At 36.6% G+C, this 16,402-nt stretch overlaps 1 protein-coding gene across 1 annotated transcript in view; it reads right to left on the reverse strand.

The window, feature by feature from the left end:
• LOC129267751 (trichohyalin-like) overlaps window positions 1-15,195 on the reverse strand; it is a 79,685-nt gene extending 64,490 nt beyond the window's left edge. Inside the window, exons 1-2 of the mRNA XM_064105068.1 lie at window positions 15,097-15,195; window positions 12,290-12,391 (exon numbers count right to left, since the gene is read on the reverse strand). Of these exons, the coding sequence (XP_063961138.1) occupies window positions 12,290-12,391; window positions 15,097-15,170 (176 nt within the window). The 5' untranslated portion in view covers window positions 15,171-15,195. The remainder of the gene's footprint in view (window positions 1-12,289; window positions 12,392-15,096) is intronic.
• Between the last annotated feature and the right edge of the window lie 1,207 nt (window positions 15,196-16,402).

Here is a 16,402-nt window from a genome sequence, read left to right on the forward strand (position 1 = left end):
ATTACAATTATACAATTGAAAACATCCCATCTAAGTGAATCCATAGGCTTATTTTTCCCTCGTTGGCAAATGAAAATAAAGAATATTCAGGAATACATACCTACCTATAATATTGTATCTACATGTATACATTCCATATTCTGTATATAGGCCAATGCAAATTTAAAAAATGACCAGCACTATTATATTCTTGCCACGAGGTGAAAGGGTCCATTGATAGTAATTGTGTTTACAGAACCTATCACGTATCAAGGTAGGGAGATATGACCCTAGTATGACATGCAAAGAATGCAGTGAAGATGAGAGAGAAAGACACAGAGGAAAAAGAGGGAGAGGAGGAGAATATGAAATAATCTGTGACTTGCTTCATTCCAACTTTCCACAAACAATTCACATTGAAACTATTGGTCATTTTTTTATGGGGATTGCTTTTGCAAAACGCTAGGGACAAGTAACCAATTTTCTTTCTAATTTGTGTTGAACAGAAGAACATAATTATCAATGCAAACGGGCATCACCAGAGTTTTTTTCAAGCACCCCAATGCATACTTTTCTCAAAATAATACCTTATTAAAGTTATACATACAATGCTTGCGTACAGTTACTAGCATTTAGCTCAGCTATTTATTTATTTAATTTTTTTTTCCAGGGTAGCCCCTTCAGTTACGTAAACTGATTTAAGGGGCCCTGAAAATAATAAAAGACATAGAAACATGTAAACAAAGATAAATCAATCAATACTAATAAATAGTCAAATACATCAAACCGATAAGAATATTTAAGATTACAATTTTTCAGAGTTTCAATAATAGAATCCATAATTTAGTTGAATCAACGATGAAATAAAAAAGAACAACAATTTAAAATTTACTGCATAATATAATTATAGATGAATCAAAGAGCCCCCCCCCCCCCCATATCACCAGATTGAATCCGGATGATGATCAAATGGCCAAGTATTCAAGACTCAGTTCCTACAAGATTCCTGGTTATCTCTATGCAGGCAGGGATACCACCATAGACACATCGCCTCAAAGTGACTTCATTCAGACAGGGATAATACCATAAACCCATTTCTTTAAACACCAACACCAATAGGTCAACACTGAACTTCAAATCACCCAATGTCTCAAAGTGCAAAACTGCATTCACACAGGGATACTACCATACCAATAAATCCATTACTTCAAGTGACTGCATTCAGACACGGATACCATAGACCCATTGCTTCAAAGTGACTGCATTCAGACAGGGATACTGCCATAGACCCATTGCCCCAAAGTGACTGCAACTGGACAGGGACACTACCATTTGACCCATTGCTGAAAGTGACTGCATTCAGACAAGGATACTACATGGCCCCATTGTCTTACAGTGATCGCATTGAGACAAGGATACTACCATAGACCCATCGCTAATGTGACTGCATTCAGACAGAGATACTACCATAGGCCCATTGCTTCAAAGTGACTGCATTCAGACAGAGATACTACCATAGGCCTATTGCTTCAAAGTGACTGCATTCAGACAGGGATACTACCATAGACCCATTGCTTCAAAGTGACTGCATTCAGACAGGGATACTACCATAGACCCATTGCTTCAAAGTGACTGCATTCAGACAGGGATACTACCATAGACCCATTGCTTCAAAGTGACTGCATTCAGACAGGGATACTACCACAGATCAATTGCTGAAAGTGACTGCATTCAGACAGGGATACTACCATAGGCCTATTGCTTTAAAGTGACTGCATTCAGACAGGGATACTACCATAGGCCTATTGCTTCAAAGTGACTGCATTCAGACAGGGATACTACCATAGACCCATTGCTTTAAAGTGACTGCATTCAGACAGGGATACTACCATAGGCCTATTGCTTCAAAGTGACTGCATTCAGACAGGGATACTACCATAGACCCATTGCTGAAAGTGACTGCATTCAGACAGAGATACTACCATAGGCCTATTGCTTCAAAGTAACTGCATTCAGACAGGGATACTACCATAGACCCATTGCTTCAAAGTGACTGCATTCAGACATTGATACTACCATAGACCCATTGCTTCAAAGTGACTGCATTCAGACAGGGATACTACCATAGACCCATTTCCTCAGAGTGACTGCATTCAGACAGGGATACTACCATTTGACCCATTGCCTAAAAGTGACCGCATTCAGTCAGGGATACTACCAAGACCTATTGCATCAAAGAATTTAAACCAAACATTTATGGAATGCTGGGCTTCAGTCCATACTCGAGACAATTATACGCTTAATTAATTCAATAAAATTTGTAATGCTTTTAAAATTTTCATCTCATTTCTCAATTAATTTTTCTATGACAATTTTTTTTAGCAAAATAAGAATATTTCAATTAGTGAATGAGGTGACAATTGGCACTTCATAAAACTGTGGTCTAAATTAAAACCAGGGGCCTGTTAAACACAAAGCTTAGCAATGATCGTAGAACATTTTTCTACGAATGATTCCATTGGCTACAATGTACAATCAATCGTAAAAATCAAGCATATGATGAATTGCTAACCTTTGTGTTACGGGACCCAAGTTTAACTAAACCATGGCTACCAGAATACCACCCATTGCCTCACAGTTCCTGTATTCAGACATGGATACTCCGATAGACAGTGTGATGATCACTGTCAACTGGAGTCATCGCGTCAGCGTGTGGAAGAGTGCTCAGTAACTGCATTCCAATATCAACCACAACTATTTTGCTCTTTTGCTTCACACCCTATGCCCAGAGCTCACAGACTGCTGAATTCTGTCATTCATATAGCTTTGAAGAGGGACCACCAGGCTCAATAAGCTAACACAGGGAATAATGACTGGTATCACATCGGTGTCACATCAAGTTGCTCAGCATTTGCTTCTCACAAAAGATTGTTACAAAATGGTTATTTCTTTTTCCCCCATCAACTAAAACAGCTGACCAAATATGAGAAGCACAAACATTTTCTGTTGAAGATTTGATGGTATACAGTTTAGGTCAAGGTGAGAAATTTCCATTTTGGAAAAAGATTTCTCTTAATGAAGGGGAAAAGTTGATTACTGAACATTGGAACTCATTCTTAGATAATTACCAGAACTTATATTTATGTTTAAGCAAACAAGAAAGTTAGTAATTCTCTATTTGATCCACAGGCAAATCTGTATCACAAAGTTGATGATAAAGCTAGCTATGTACACATCTACCTGAGATAACTTGATAATTCCCTACTTTGGATAAAGCTTAAGATATCATAGGGGTTGTCCCTATGGAACAGATGGGGTGGTGTAAACAGAAAATGATTTAACATGGTACTCCAGCCTGAAAATAAAATACATAATTATAGACAGTCAAATTCACCAAAGCAAAATGCTGAAAATTTCATTGGAAAAAAAGGTGGTTCACGGATCACAAGTCTCGCCTGAATAAAAGATGCAATATGATCTTTTTATCCCTAGATGACCTTTTACCCCATCATCCCCTTGAACATACATGTGGCATTAAAAATCAAGAACAAATAATGTTATTGAATTTTTTATAATACAACATTTCGAGAAAACAAGGGTTTATATACAATCCGTTGTGCACATGAAATATGCAGGCTGAATGCCGATGATGTCATGTACCCACTTTTCCTTTTCTTATGAAAGTCATTAACATGAGATCATAATCATTTGATATTTTCATGCATGTGTGCACGGTATGCCTCTCTTGTAAGAAAATAAGTTGCAGCAGTGATCATCTTGCACATTAAATCAGTAGTCAATCCATTTCTCTTCATTTTGGGGGTGAAAATTAGAACAAAATATAATTTCATATTTAGGATAACTGGGGATACAACATCGTCAGCTTGCTCACAGCATAATAATGAAGACATGCAAAGAACAGTGTCACTGAAATAAGCAAAACTTTTAAATGTTATATAACTTAGTTATTCCTTATCTGATTTCTGGAAATATTAAACGTATTATTATCTGATTTTGCTTCATCTGCTCAAATCATATTATCAGCCTAGAATACCGCTTCAAGTTTGGAGGCGCATCATCATATCTTAGACACCATTCTCATTATGCTTTCTAAAACTAGTTTACCAGAAACCGGTTCTAGTGAGGAAACCAGTTTGATAGGTCGCTTTGCTAGCGTTTCCATTTGATCACCCGAAAGTGACATGTTTCACGCCAAACTCGAAACTGCAGCGTAGGCATTCTACACACAGTGTGTGGAGTAGCGCGCCCAAAATGTGCGAAGATCGCTTCCCGAAGAACGGTTGTGTCCTCATTTACGCTGAATAATAACTTACGCTTACTTCTGAACCGGTTTGGAAGATCGCTTCGACAGTTCTCACTACACGTTAAACTAGTTTCCACTAAACTAGTTTTAGGAAGGTAGTGAGAACGGTGCTTTAAATAGCATACCAATGTGACAGACCAAAGTATCCAACAGAGAGTCAACATGAGATGATGCTCCCAATATCAGTGTGAAGCTACAGAACAGCATTGACAACATGCTGATATCTAGACCTATTGATAAATACCACATTTACTTGATATTCAAAAGTGTGATTAAATGTATTCAAATATTTTGGATATTTAGAAGGTTAATGGAAAACAGAAGATGAAGAAGATAGAAGATATATTGTAAAATAAATACTCTACACTCATTTTTGAACATGCACGGAATCAATTAATCCGACAGCTTCTCATATACAATGTCATAAATCAGTACTTATAATTCTAATGACTTTCTTAACCTTTAATGGATTTTCTTCAAAACTTCATCATTTTTAATAAAATACTCAGTGATGCTTCACAAAAAATGCTAATCACAATGAACTTCCACTTTAAAAGACATGGTTCAGACTTTTCGCGAGGTGCCTAACCTCATTCTTCAACCTTTATACCCACAAAGATACCATCCCAGTTGTCTAAATAATCAAAACGTTCTAATCTCTGACCTCATGGTATGAATACATGGGGAAGTGAGGGACAAGGACAGTGCAGTTTCAGGGGAATGCAAGGCATGGTCAAATATGAATGAACTTGATCCCAGTGTAGCAGCAGAAAAAAAAAATGGTGGAGGAGAACGGACCTTATAGTTGCATGAAATTCATTAAGTACCCACAAAGAATTGACAGAAAATCTAGAGTATAAAGTCACTGATTAAAAATTCTTTAACCAGATAAATTCTTCCTTGTTTGACAGCCAACAATATTTCATTATCAAAATTACTGGGAAGGGGAGAGAAGGACCAGAAAAGATATAATTTCATCTTCAGAAATCATAGTTTTACTCCTCTATGTGCTATGTATCAATCACAATCATGTTCAGGTAATGTTCTGCATCAGTAGATGCACTTGAAAGTAGAAACAAGGTAAAATAATTGGAACTATACAATGTAACACTGACTTTTCAAATTTATATCAAAATTTTAAAGTTGTTATTAATGAATTAAGTGTAGGTTTAGAGACATAATTTCTATTCTCAATGTTGAAAGCTTAGAAGTGTGGATAATGGAATATTTTTTGAGTTTACGAAGAAATACATTTATTCCATTATCAGTCAAGGAAACTCCCGGGTTTCCGAGAACGTTTGAAGTCTCTTTTCCAATATAGTTATGTTTACGATTTCAAAACATGTCAAAAATATGTCTGTCCTAAATCAATCATTGCTCTGGTTGACGAAGAATTAGAAAAAAATATAGTTTTCACCTTCAAAACAAACATACAGCAAAGTATTTGGGCTACCGGTCACCGACTCAAGTGCATTATTCAAGTCTGCCTGTCAGCTCCATGCCAAAACTTCCCCAATTAAACTTCCAACCCAGATGAGTTACAAACAATAGATATAACGAAAACTATCATGATGACCATGACCATTACTCTCCATTCTCAGGCAGATCTACATCATCCATGCTAGCGGTGTACAGGGGTGAGATCGATGGTATTATGAACATGGCCCATGCTCTAGATGGTAACACCGATATCACTGACCGAGAGCTAGTTACCATGGGAACGAATATATTTTCCAGGTCTTTCTTATCATGAATTATGTAATACAGTAACCGAAATAACTTTCAGCCTGATCATGCATGGTAGTACCGTAGGCCTATAGCACTTTACACATTATACAAGCAGTACACACACACAGGGGTGTGAGTGGTCACAAATAAAAAGATCTGAAAAAAGCTGAAAAGTGTTGAAAAAGTCTGAAATAGAAAGAGCTCCCATACTTTTTGTACAGAGGAAGGCCAAAAATAAGCCGAAATTAAGCTGAAAATAAAAAAAAATTCAGATAAAAATCTGAACTCTCACACCCCTGCACACACCACACGTTCTGCTGTTGCAGCGGAGTATCGCGGCACATAGGCTGAACGCAAAGACTAATTACTGTTAGGAGAAATTTTGCTTGCATTTTATTCAACATAAACGTGTCTTCTTTCTTCAATAGCATCTAAGCACCAAGGTGGCGAATTTTCTTATCTCGTATATAGACGAGAAATTAAATTTATTTTAACATATTTGAAAATAAAAATCCGCCACCGTGGTGCTTTTTTATAGATGATTTTTTTAGTGAGGGTATGTCAGAGAACCCCATTCACTTTGTACAGGAAAGCTATTCGGAGAGATCCTAAAAGATTACGTCATGCAGCGATCGATCCCTGTTGTTCGAGATACTGTCGCTCTCGCAATAACCGGGAGTGCTCCTGACTGATAATTAAAATCAATGGGAAGGGGAAGGACCAGTAAAGATTCAATGGACTACCTTGTCATAAAGCCACTTTCAATTACTAATTCTCACATTTCATCATAGGCAAAATAATGGGAAATGTGGGGGCAAATGGAAATCAAATTATGAGTAGCACGTTTAAAGCAGGACTCCTGCGAAAGGATGGTGCACAGACATGGGTGGAAAAGAAATTCTTCATTCAAAATCTAAATAAAACATGCATTTTGGATGACATAACCTTACTTTTTACATAAATACAAAAAAGAGATGACCTTACTTTTTGGGTGATAACCTTTATATTTTTTTTGCGTGTCAAATTTATTTTGGTCAAAATGACCTGACATTTGGGGTGATAACCCGTCAAATTGTCCATCCCCTGGTCCCCCAACCTTCAAGGAGAGTGCCGCCCTTGTGCACAGACTTTTGACAAGGTTCCTAACAAGTAAGAAGAGCAGGCTGAATGCTAAAACACACAGGACTCAACAAGACACAAGGTATTTCACTGTGGATATCAAATCAAATACAATGTTATCTTTTCGGCTTCGTTCAATCTCAGCTTGCTGTTAAACTACTTAAACCATAGTATTTATTGGTAAACCTATATTAAGGTGCCGACTTTCGTCACCCAAATACCAGAAGATTTATGAGAACTAGTTCTGGCATAAGAATATGTGATAGTTATTTTCCACATCAATTTATATCCACATGAACCATATGCTTTCATGGTAAGTTCTTGAATTTGAAGTTATAAAGCAGAGTACATTTTGGCCCGAGTAGCAGGGGATTCAAAATCACTAACTTTGCAAGCTAGCAAACTGAATGCCATACATGTATACCAACCTTGCCCAGTGTAAGTTTTGCTTATTCTACCAGGGTACCCATGACTTTAAAAACAATGCCACAATCCTAGTAATTTTTAAAAGAAGCTACTTAAATAACCCAATATTTACTGTTGGGATAGTATAAATGTCTTGCTTTTACACAAACAAAAATATCTGCTAAATCCTGATCAGGAAATCTAACAAAATCAGAAAACAGATACATGTATTTTCCCTTTTAGTTGTTAGTCTTCTCTGAAAGCACCACTAATGTAAATTGAACTCTGACATATTATCATACTTGATAGGTAAATATTTGTACTTGCAAACCAATTATTGCAAAAACATGATTCTATGATACATGATGTTCTGAATGGAGCCTATATTTGCTTTGACAAGCTTTGGCAAATAATATGAAAACTAAAGAGTCAATAGAATAATCTGGGTAACCTAAGATAAAATCTGCAGAATAATGAGACATGATGCTATTCAATATTGATTCCTAGTTGACTTCGAGCATGTCAAGTGTGGCACTACAATACAAGTAAATATCAATCGTCATTAGATTGCTATTATCTTGATAACAAACTCAAAATATTATTTGATCATAATCAAAGGAATACATATTGTAATACATAAATTCCATGTCATGCTTTGAACGATTCAAAATAGGCCTATCAAACACAAAACAATGAAAAAGTCATATTACATTGAGGGATATCTAAGAATAGGTATGTTCTTCACTAAATCACATGTTACTAGTTATATTGCATGTAATCAACTTTCTATATGGGAACCACCAAGAAAATATGACAGTTAAGATTTTACAAAAATCCATCAAGTTTACATTATTCTTATCATGTTGTTGTGACATGTTAGCTGCCCTCTACATGTATATAGAATGTCATGCACCATGAAATTGTGTTAACAGCAAGTTTGGGGATTCATGATAACTGAAGAAATTTGATAGTTTAAAGGGAGTATGAAATGCATGTTTATGCACAGGTAAACCTAATACAATATTCATAAAATTGCACATTGGCCTCTGGGAACTAATAATATACTATAATAGACACCAAACAGGACCAGGGCCCGTAACACAAAGCTTAACAATGATCGTAGAACTTTTTTTTGCACTGACTACAATGTACAATCTATCGTTAAAATCAAGCGTACGATAATCACTAACCTCTGTGTTACAGGACCCAGGGCCCCCGTGTTACAAAGAGTTACGATTGATCCGATCAACCTCAGCTATATGAAAACCCATCAATGTCATAATTTCTACAATAAATTTGCACAATGCCTTTTGTAAATAGAAAGCACGCTGAATTTTCAAGAAAACAATGAATATAAATATACATCATATGAAAAAATTAGCAAACGAGGAGTTTAGATGATGACGTTGCTGGCTTTCCATACATGTGGTTTAACAGATCGATTGCAACTCTTTGTATTAAAGACGGGGCACAGATCTTTCACATGTGATGACAATGATATAAATTTCTACAAGATAATTACTCCACTATTATTCAAAGACCTTGTTGTCAAATATTCATAGATATTTCTTTCACTTTTCTGGTTTTATTACGACCAACTTGATGTCAGGATGGACTTTGCCTTTAAAATAATTGCAATTTAATCAAATTTATAAGCTGAATTATACCTTTAATACATGTTCAATGCTTGGGTATACAAGTATCCCTCATGCATTGACTATTGAAAAAATGTTATCTACATTGGTGGTATTCAAACTATAGACTATATTCAAGGCAACTTCACTATAGAATCTAAAGATACAATGTTCCAAAGCTTTACGTTTCTTGCAAGAGTTTCAGTAATGAGTGTTAACCAGAGAATAACCTAGAAAGGCCTATGGGCTTTTTCTACTTCCTCGCGTCACATTCATTACCTTATGTATTTTGTTATTTTCTCTGATTTTTACAATTTTCGTTGTTATTTTACTCTATGGAATCATTTGATTGATTTGATCTCAATGTACTGTATCTTGTTTTTAGAAATTATGTGAAATAAATGGTTTGGAATTTGAATGTCTCCATATTTGCATCAAATCTTATGTTCTGAAATAAGGGTCACATACTGATCATAAGGTGTGTGATAGCCTTAAACAAGATTATATAAAATTAATGCATGCCATTCCATTTTTTCTCTCTCTGCACATTCAAAATGACAAACTAGGAACCTTCAAATCAAGGCCAAGTTCGTAAAGAATGATATATAAACCAAACATGACTAATCAGTCAGGCTTGTAGCAAGGCCATACAGTGACTAGCAGTTCAATCAGAGTCTAGGATCATTGTGAAGAGAGATAAAAATAACAACATGCATGAAGGAATGTGGTCTAATGGAGTGTTCAGACTTTATGAAATCGAACACTACCATGACAATCCTTCACATACCAAAATGTATTCTGGGCTACATACATTAATATGCATGTAGGACTATAAGTTTAGAAAGCATTCAGTAACTTATACAGTCAAACCTGGCTTAGACCCCTGTTACATCTAAAAAATCGGTGGCCCCTGACCAGCTCCGTTCATGAAGCGAATCCACTTAATTCTTGTCAAGGTTGCAACTGGGCTCAGGTTGGCCCCAGGTCACCGATTTCCAGTTGTAACAGGGGTCTTGGTAAACACTTTTTTTAGCAGTAACAAGCCTATAGTATCATCTACAAAACAACCATATCTGATGGGAGTATACACAAAATCCAAAACCAACCTTGGGCCACCTTTTAGCACACCTACCCGAGGTCACCTCAAGAGGCAGTCTCGGGCAGGTCCGGGCCACCAATTTCCAGATGTAACGATGAAATATATCAATACATTATAAAAATTTTGTGTGATCTATCATCATATTTGGAGATGAGGTTTACAGTGTATAGAAAACCCTTTGGTGTGTCTACTGAAGAAGTGTAGATGTTAATCTTATAGGAACGTGATAAGAATTCCCTATTCAGTCATGTAAAGACATTCCATGGACTGTATATTTGTACTAAGGATATCTGTCCAAGTGGAATGTTCTCTTAGATCATTATCTTAGCTTCTCTACAGTCAATAACCTTTTATCAATCAAAGCCTTCAGTAACCCTAAAGGGAAGTAGAGTAGCACTGGTGGTGGGTGGGGTCGCTGGGGTGTGTGTGTGTGTGTGTGGGGGGGGGTAATAAATATGATCTTGGGATGATTCCCAGGACATTGACTATTAATTGTGTATTCAATAACTGAACATTTCAATTGAACTGTTCTGATTATGATAATCTACCTTAAAAAAAGATACTAAAACAGTTTGACAAGTGGAAACAAAGGATGACGGAAATTGACTGATATAGCTAATTTTTCTGATCACCCTCCCCCTTCTAAATCATCCACTCAAAATTGATTTGTATTCCCTCCACTGGATCCTTCAATCTCCCATTATCAACTCATACCCTCCATCCACTCATCTCCCTCACACTAGGCGGTGTTGCACTAGCCCGAGTTTGCTCAATCTCGACATTTAGCCCGATCGACCCTCTTCGCGATTAATCTCGAGATTCAAGAAACCGTCTCCACCATCGCAAGAAGAGCGATTCCTGTTTGAGCATGGTATCGATGCATTATGGTCTGACGCCGTGAATAAATAATCCCGAGTGCGTCTGCACCTGCGAATTAGCGGGTAAATTCGTAAAATAGCGCGCTATTTTGCAAATAATCCCAAGCTGACTTGGGATTGCAATCTCGAGATTAATCCTACAAACTAGTGCGATAATTGCTTCTCCATTACAAATAATCTCGAGATTGTTCAGATCTGGATAATTCGCCGGATATGAAATAGCGCGCTAGTTCGAAAAATCGGACTGGTGCAGACGGCCCTACACTCCCTGCTTACTCCTTGATCTCACACTCTTCTCAGTTACTCCATCCACTGAAACCCTCACACAATGGTGTATTTTCAATTGGTAGAATGCCAATTCATCCAAATACCAACTCGTCTACTATCATTTGGTCTACCATCTGTTCGTCCACGATCCACATGGTCTAATTGCCATTTTTCCCAATTATAATTTCGTCTGATAACCAGTTGGTCTAATAACCAGTTGGTCTAATAGCCATTTGGTCCATATGCTATTTGGTCTAATTGGACTAAGTGTTAATTGGGCAAAATGAATGAAAAGAAAAAGGGTTTTAGACCAACTGATTAAGAGACGAAATGGTCATGGACAAACTGGTGATAAGACAAAGTGATTATTGGACCAAATCAGGCGCGGATCCAGGGGGGGGGGCACGTGCCCGCCCTTTTGAGAAGAAAAATTAAAATATGTAATGTAAAAATGCCATTGGACCGAGGCGTGCCCCCTCTTTTGAAATTGAAGACTTTTTGTTTTTATCGTTGTCAAATTTTTTCGGGTACGAAATATCCTTAATTTGTGGTTGAAAACTTTTTTGGGGGGTTTGTTATAATTTTCCTCCGAAAAATTTGTCCCCCCTTTTGGAAAATCCTGGATACGCCCCTAGACCAAATGGTTATTGAACCAAATGGCTGTTAAACAAAATCTTGGACGGAATGGCAAAAGACCAAATGAAGGTAGACCATGTGACGAGTTGGCAGTTTACCCATCCATCCATCCAGTCATATCCTCCCCACTGAACCCAAACACTCCTCCTGAGATTTAAATTTACATAGTAAATACATTTTAGTAAGAGGAAGAAAGAAAAAATTAAAGAATGGAACCCACGATTGCCTGAGCTTTGCCCGACGCTCCTCCCGTCTTCTTCTGATTTCATCCAGGTCTCTGCTAGAAGTACTATCAAAACCATTGGTTGCAGCCGCCGTAGCACTGTTAATGATGCAATCCACACCATGCATGACCGATGACACATTCCAGACAGAAAATTGTAATGCAAAGAGGAAATAAAACACAAAACAACAAGCAAACAACATAAATTGTTAATTTCACACCGTGCACGTGCATTATCTAATTTTTTAAAAGTTTTGTCAAGAGGTATCACTTGTGCCATTCTGTTTTGATCTGGTAAAACATTTACTGCAAATAAAACTTATTCCATCAGGAAACAATGGGAAAAATTGAAACACAAAATGAAGAGGATGTATCTTTTTAGAATTTCTTTTTTCATTTTCTCCATTAATAAAATATTCCATTGTAACACTGGAATAATTGGGAAATCTGATATCATTTTGTAATGGGAAAAATATATTTTTAGTAAAGAAATAATTATTGAACGAAAAAATAATATTTCAAGAACCACCTGCTCCCAGTAAGCAATGATTGTTAAGTATGATTTACATTAGATGGACACATAACTATCATGTAAATACTAGCAGAGAACTACATAAATGTACCAAAAAAAAAACATTGTTCTGGAATGTACAAATGAAAAAATATCAAATATATTGGAACAAGGTAATCCAATTCTTCGCCCTAAGGCCCAAATTCACAAAGGTGGTTTTGAAAACCCACGGTTGAGTCCATGGTTTATGCAGATTTCCTGTATAAATTACGCTTATTTTCAAAAATGTCCATTGCTGATGCACACTTTTGTCACAGTGCACCAAATTGACGCCTGTTGCTGTGGTTATCCACACTATTTTATTCATGAGTCCACTGTTTTGAATTAATGAGTCCACTCTTCAAACAGTGGACTCATTAATAAAATAGCATAATCTAACCATGGTAACGGGCGTCAATTTGGCGCACTGTGACAAAAGTGCGCATCAGCATTGGACATTTTTTTTACACGCGCCCGGTAAATTAAGCGTAATTTATACAGGAAATCTGCATAAACCATGGATTCAACCATAGGTTTTCAAAACCACCTTTGTGAATTCGGGCCTAAGGGTTAAAGTTGTAAACAAATTAAATCACACAACATGCTATGACATTGACATCCTTCTACACTACAGATGAGTGCAAAGATTGAATTTGCTTTCATACATGTAGTTTCATGTGGTAAAATAATTATTATAAAGTTAATGATCATTTCTGAATAGAAAAAAAACCTTGATGAATATGAAATGCATTCCAATTTCCATGTACTTAATAAACATTCAACAGTTAAGTCTCAAGGATTATGACAATGTTACAGACAATTACTAAAGACTAGTCAAACTCCAAACTAACAAAATATTAGAGATGAATGAAATTAAAAACAATACTATATTTATTATCAGACCATTTTCCCTACAGGTTGAAAAAGTTAAACAAGTGGAATGCCTCTGGCCGTCTCACCTGCATCACGCGATTCAATATAGCAGCAGTGCTGATTTTGAAAACTACTATAACTCGCACAAGATGTTCAGTGATACTTGGTTACTCTTATTTCCACGTTTTATGAACTAGACCAATACACTTATAGAGATATGATGGCAATTCAACAAATACCCCCAACGTGGCCAAAGTTCTTTGACCTTACATGACCTTTGACCTTGATCATGTGACCTGAAACTCGCACAGGATGTTCAGTGATACTTGATTACTATTATGTCCAAGTTTTATGAACTAGACCAACACACTTTCAAATTTATGGCTGTAATTCAACAAATACCCCAATTTGGCCAAAGTTCATTGACCCTAAATGACCTTTGACCTTGATCATATGACCTGAAACTTGCACAGGATGTTTAGTAATACTTGATTACTATTATGTCCAAGTTTCATGAATCAGATCCATAAACTTTCAAAGTTATGATGGTAATTCAACAGATACCCCCAATTCGGCCAAAGTTCATTGACCCTACATGTAAATGACCTTTGACCTTGGTCATGTGATGTGAAACTCATGCAGGATGTTCAGTGATACTTGATTAACCTTATGTATAAGTTTCATGAACTAGGTCCATATATTTTCTAAGTTATGATGACATTTCAAAAACTTAACCTTAGGTTAAGATTTTGATGTTGATTCCCCCAACATGGTCTAAGTTCATTGACCCTAAATGACCTTTGACCTTGGTCATGTGACATGAAACTCAGGCAGGATGTTCAGTAATACTTGATTAACCTTATGGCCAAGTTTCATGAACTAGGTCCATATACTTTCTAAGTTATGCTGTCATTTCAAAAACTTAACCTCAGGTTAAGATTTGGTGTTGACGCCGCCGTCGCCGTCGCCGCCGCCGCCGCCGTCGCCGCCACCGCCGCCGCCGCCGCCGCCGTCGCCGTCGCCGTCGGAAAAGCGGCGCCTATAGTCTCACTCTGCTATGCAGGTGAGACAATATTCTAAAATTACCAAACAACATGCATGTCATGGGACACTACCAAATCGGCAGTGTTACTTTAACACCAGATATCTACACTGTAGATCTGAAACACTGGAGAAGGGTTGAAACACCAGATTAGAATCACACTCATGCGGCTTTACTACCGGTGTTATCTGGTGTGAAATGTGGCCAAAAACAATTAATTGGTGCTGTTTCCAACAATTATCTGGTGTTTTGCTATCCAGATCCTGACCTGGTGTTAAATTGAGATCAACATTTTTTTGCAGTGCTTTGTCAAGATAAGGTTTGGGACTTTGGACTTACCGTTCAGCCTCCCTCTTTTTTCTTCTCTCTTCCCTCCTCCTGGCCCGCTCCTCTGCTTCATAATCATCACCCATGGTATCTCACAGCAAGCAAACAAGTTCTAATTTCAAAAGAAAAAAAAACACATAAAAGTTACAAAATTAATGAAAACATATAATATTTAAGAACATACTATAGTGAGCATTATAAACATGAGGCCTATTTTGAAAATAAATGGGTCTCGAGAAGATTTGAAATAAGGATAATGCAGTTGTATATTTAAAGGACAAGTCCACACCAACAAAAAGTTGATTTGAAAAAAAGGAGAAAAATCCAACAAGCAAAACACTGAAAATTTCATCAAAATCGGATGTAAAATAAGAAAGTTATGACATTTTAAATTTTCGCTTAATTTCACAAAACAGTTATATGCACATCCTGGTCGGTGTGCAAATTGGCAGACTGATGACGTCACCCACTCACTATTTCTTTTGTATTTTATTATATGAAATATGAAATATTCGAATTTTCTCCTCCTTGTCAAGTGAAACAAAGTTTTATTTCTCCCTGAACATTTGCAATTATCATTATTTTAACAGTTTATGGTTAAGTTAAGTTGGTCCTCATTGTCAAATCTGTAAAAATTGAAATATTGTATTATTCAAACAATAAAAAACAAAAGAAATAGTGAGTGATTGACATCATTGACTCTCTCATTTGCATATCGCTGAGTTGCGCATTGAACTGTTTTCTGAAAAAAAAGCGAATCTTTAAAATGCCATAACTTTCTTATTTTACATCCGATTTCAATGAAATTTGCAGCATTATGTTTGTTTGATTTTTCTCTATCGATTCAAATCAACAATTTTCTGGGGTGGACTTGACCTTTAAAGATAACAAATTCCAGAGTACACGGGCAGAAAAAGAAAGGGCTCTTTGACCAAGTTTATTTGTATTTATGGAGAGAACAGTGAGATGATGTTGTGAGGATGATTTAAGGTTTAATATGTCTTGGTTTCTACAGTTCTATCAGTTCTGATATGTACATGTTCCGTGGGGAGAGGCAATTCTGGCATTTCTGGTCAATTCGTCTGGGCCAGAAATGAGGGTTAAAGCTGGAAGACTGGCATGCTCTTGTATATAATAAAATAAACATGTGTAACAGCATCTATATCAGAGACCTAAATTTTCCGTTAACTGCAGTTTTGTGTTGATTGTCATGAATTTCTATATATGTTTCTCGTAATTATATTAAGTTTCGCCCAGAAAAAAAATTATTTCTGATTTCTTCAGTTAAATCTGTATTCTTCTTCCTGTATCACAGAAA

The sequence above is a fragment of the Lytechinus pictus genome, chromosome 9 (genome assembly GCF_037042905.1).
Source record: "Lytechinus pictus isolate F3 Inbred chromosome 9, Lp3.0, whole genome shotgun sequence".
Lineage (NCBI taxonomy): Eukaryota > Metazoa > Echinodermata > Echinoidea > Temnopleuroida > Toxopneustidae > Lytechinus > Lytechinus pictus.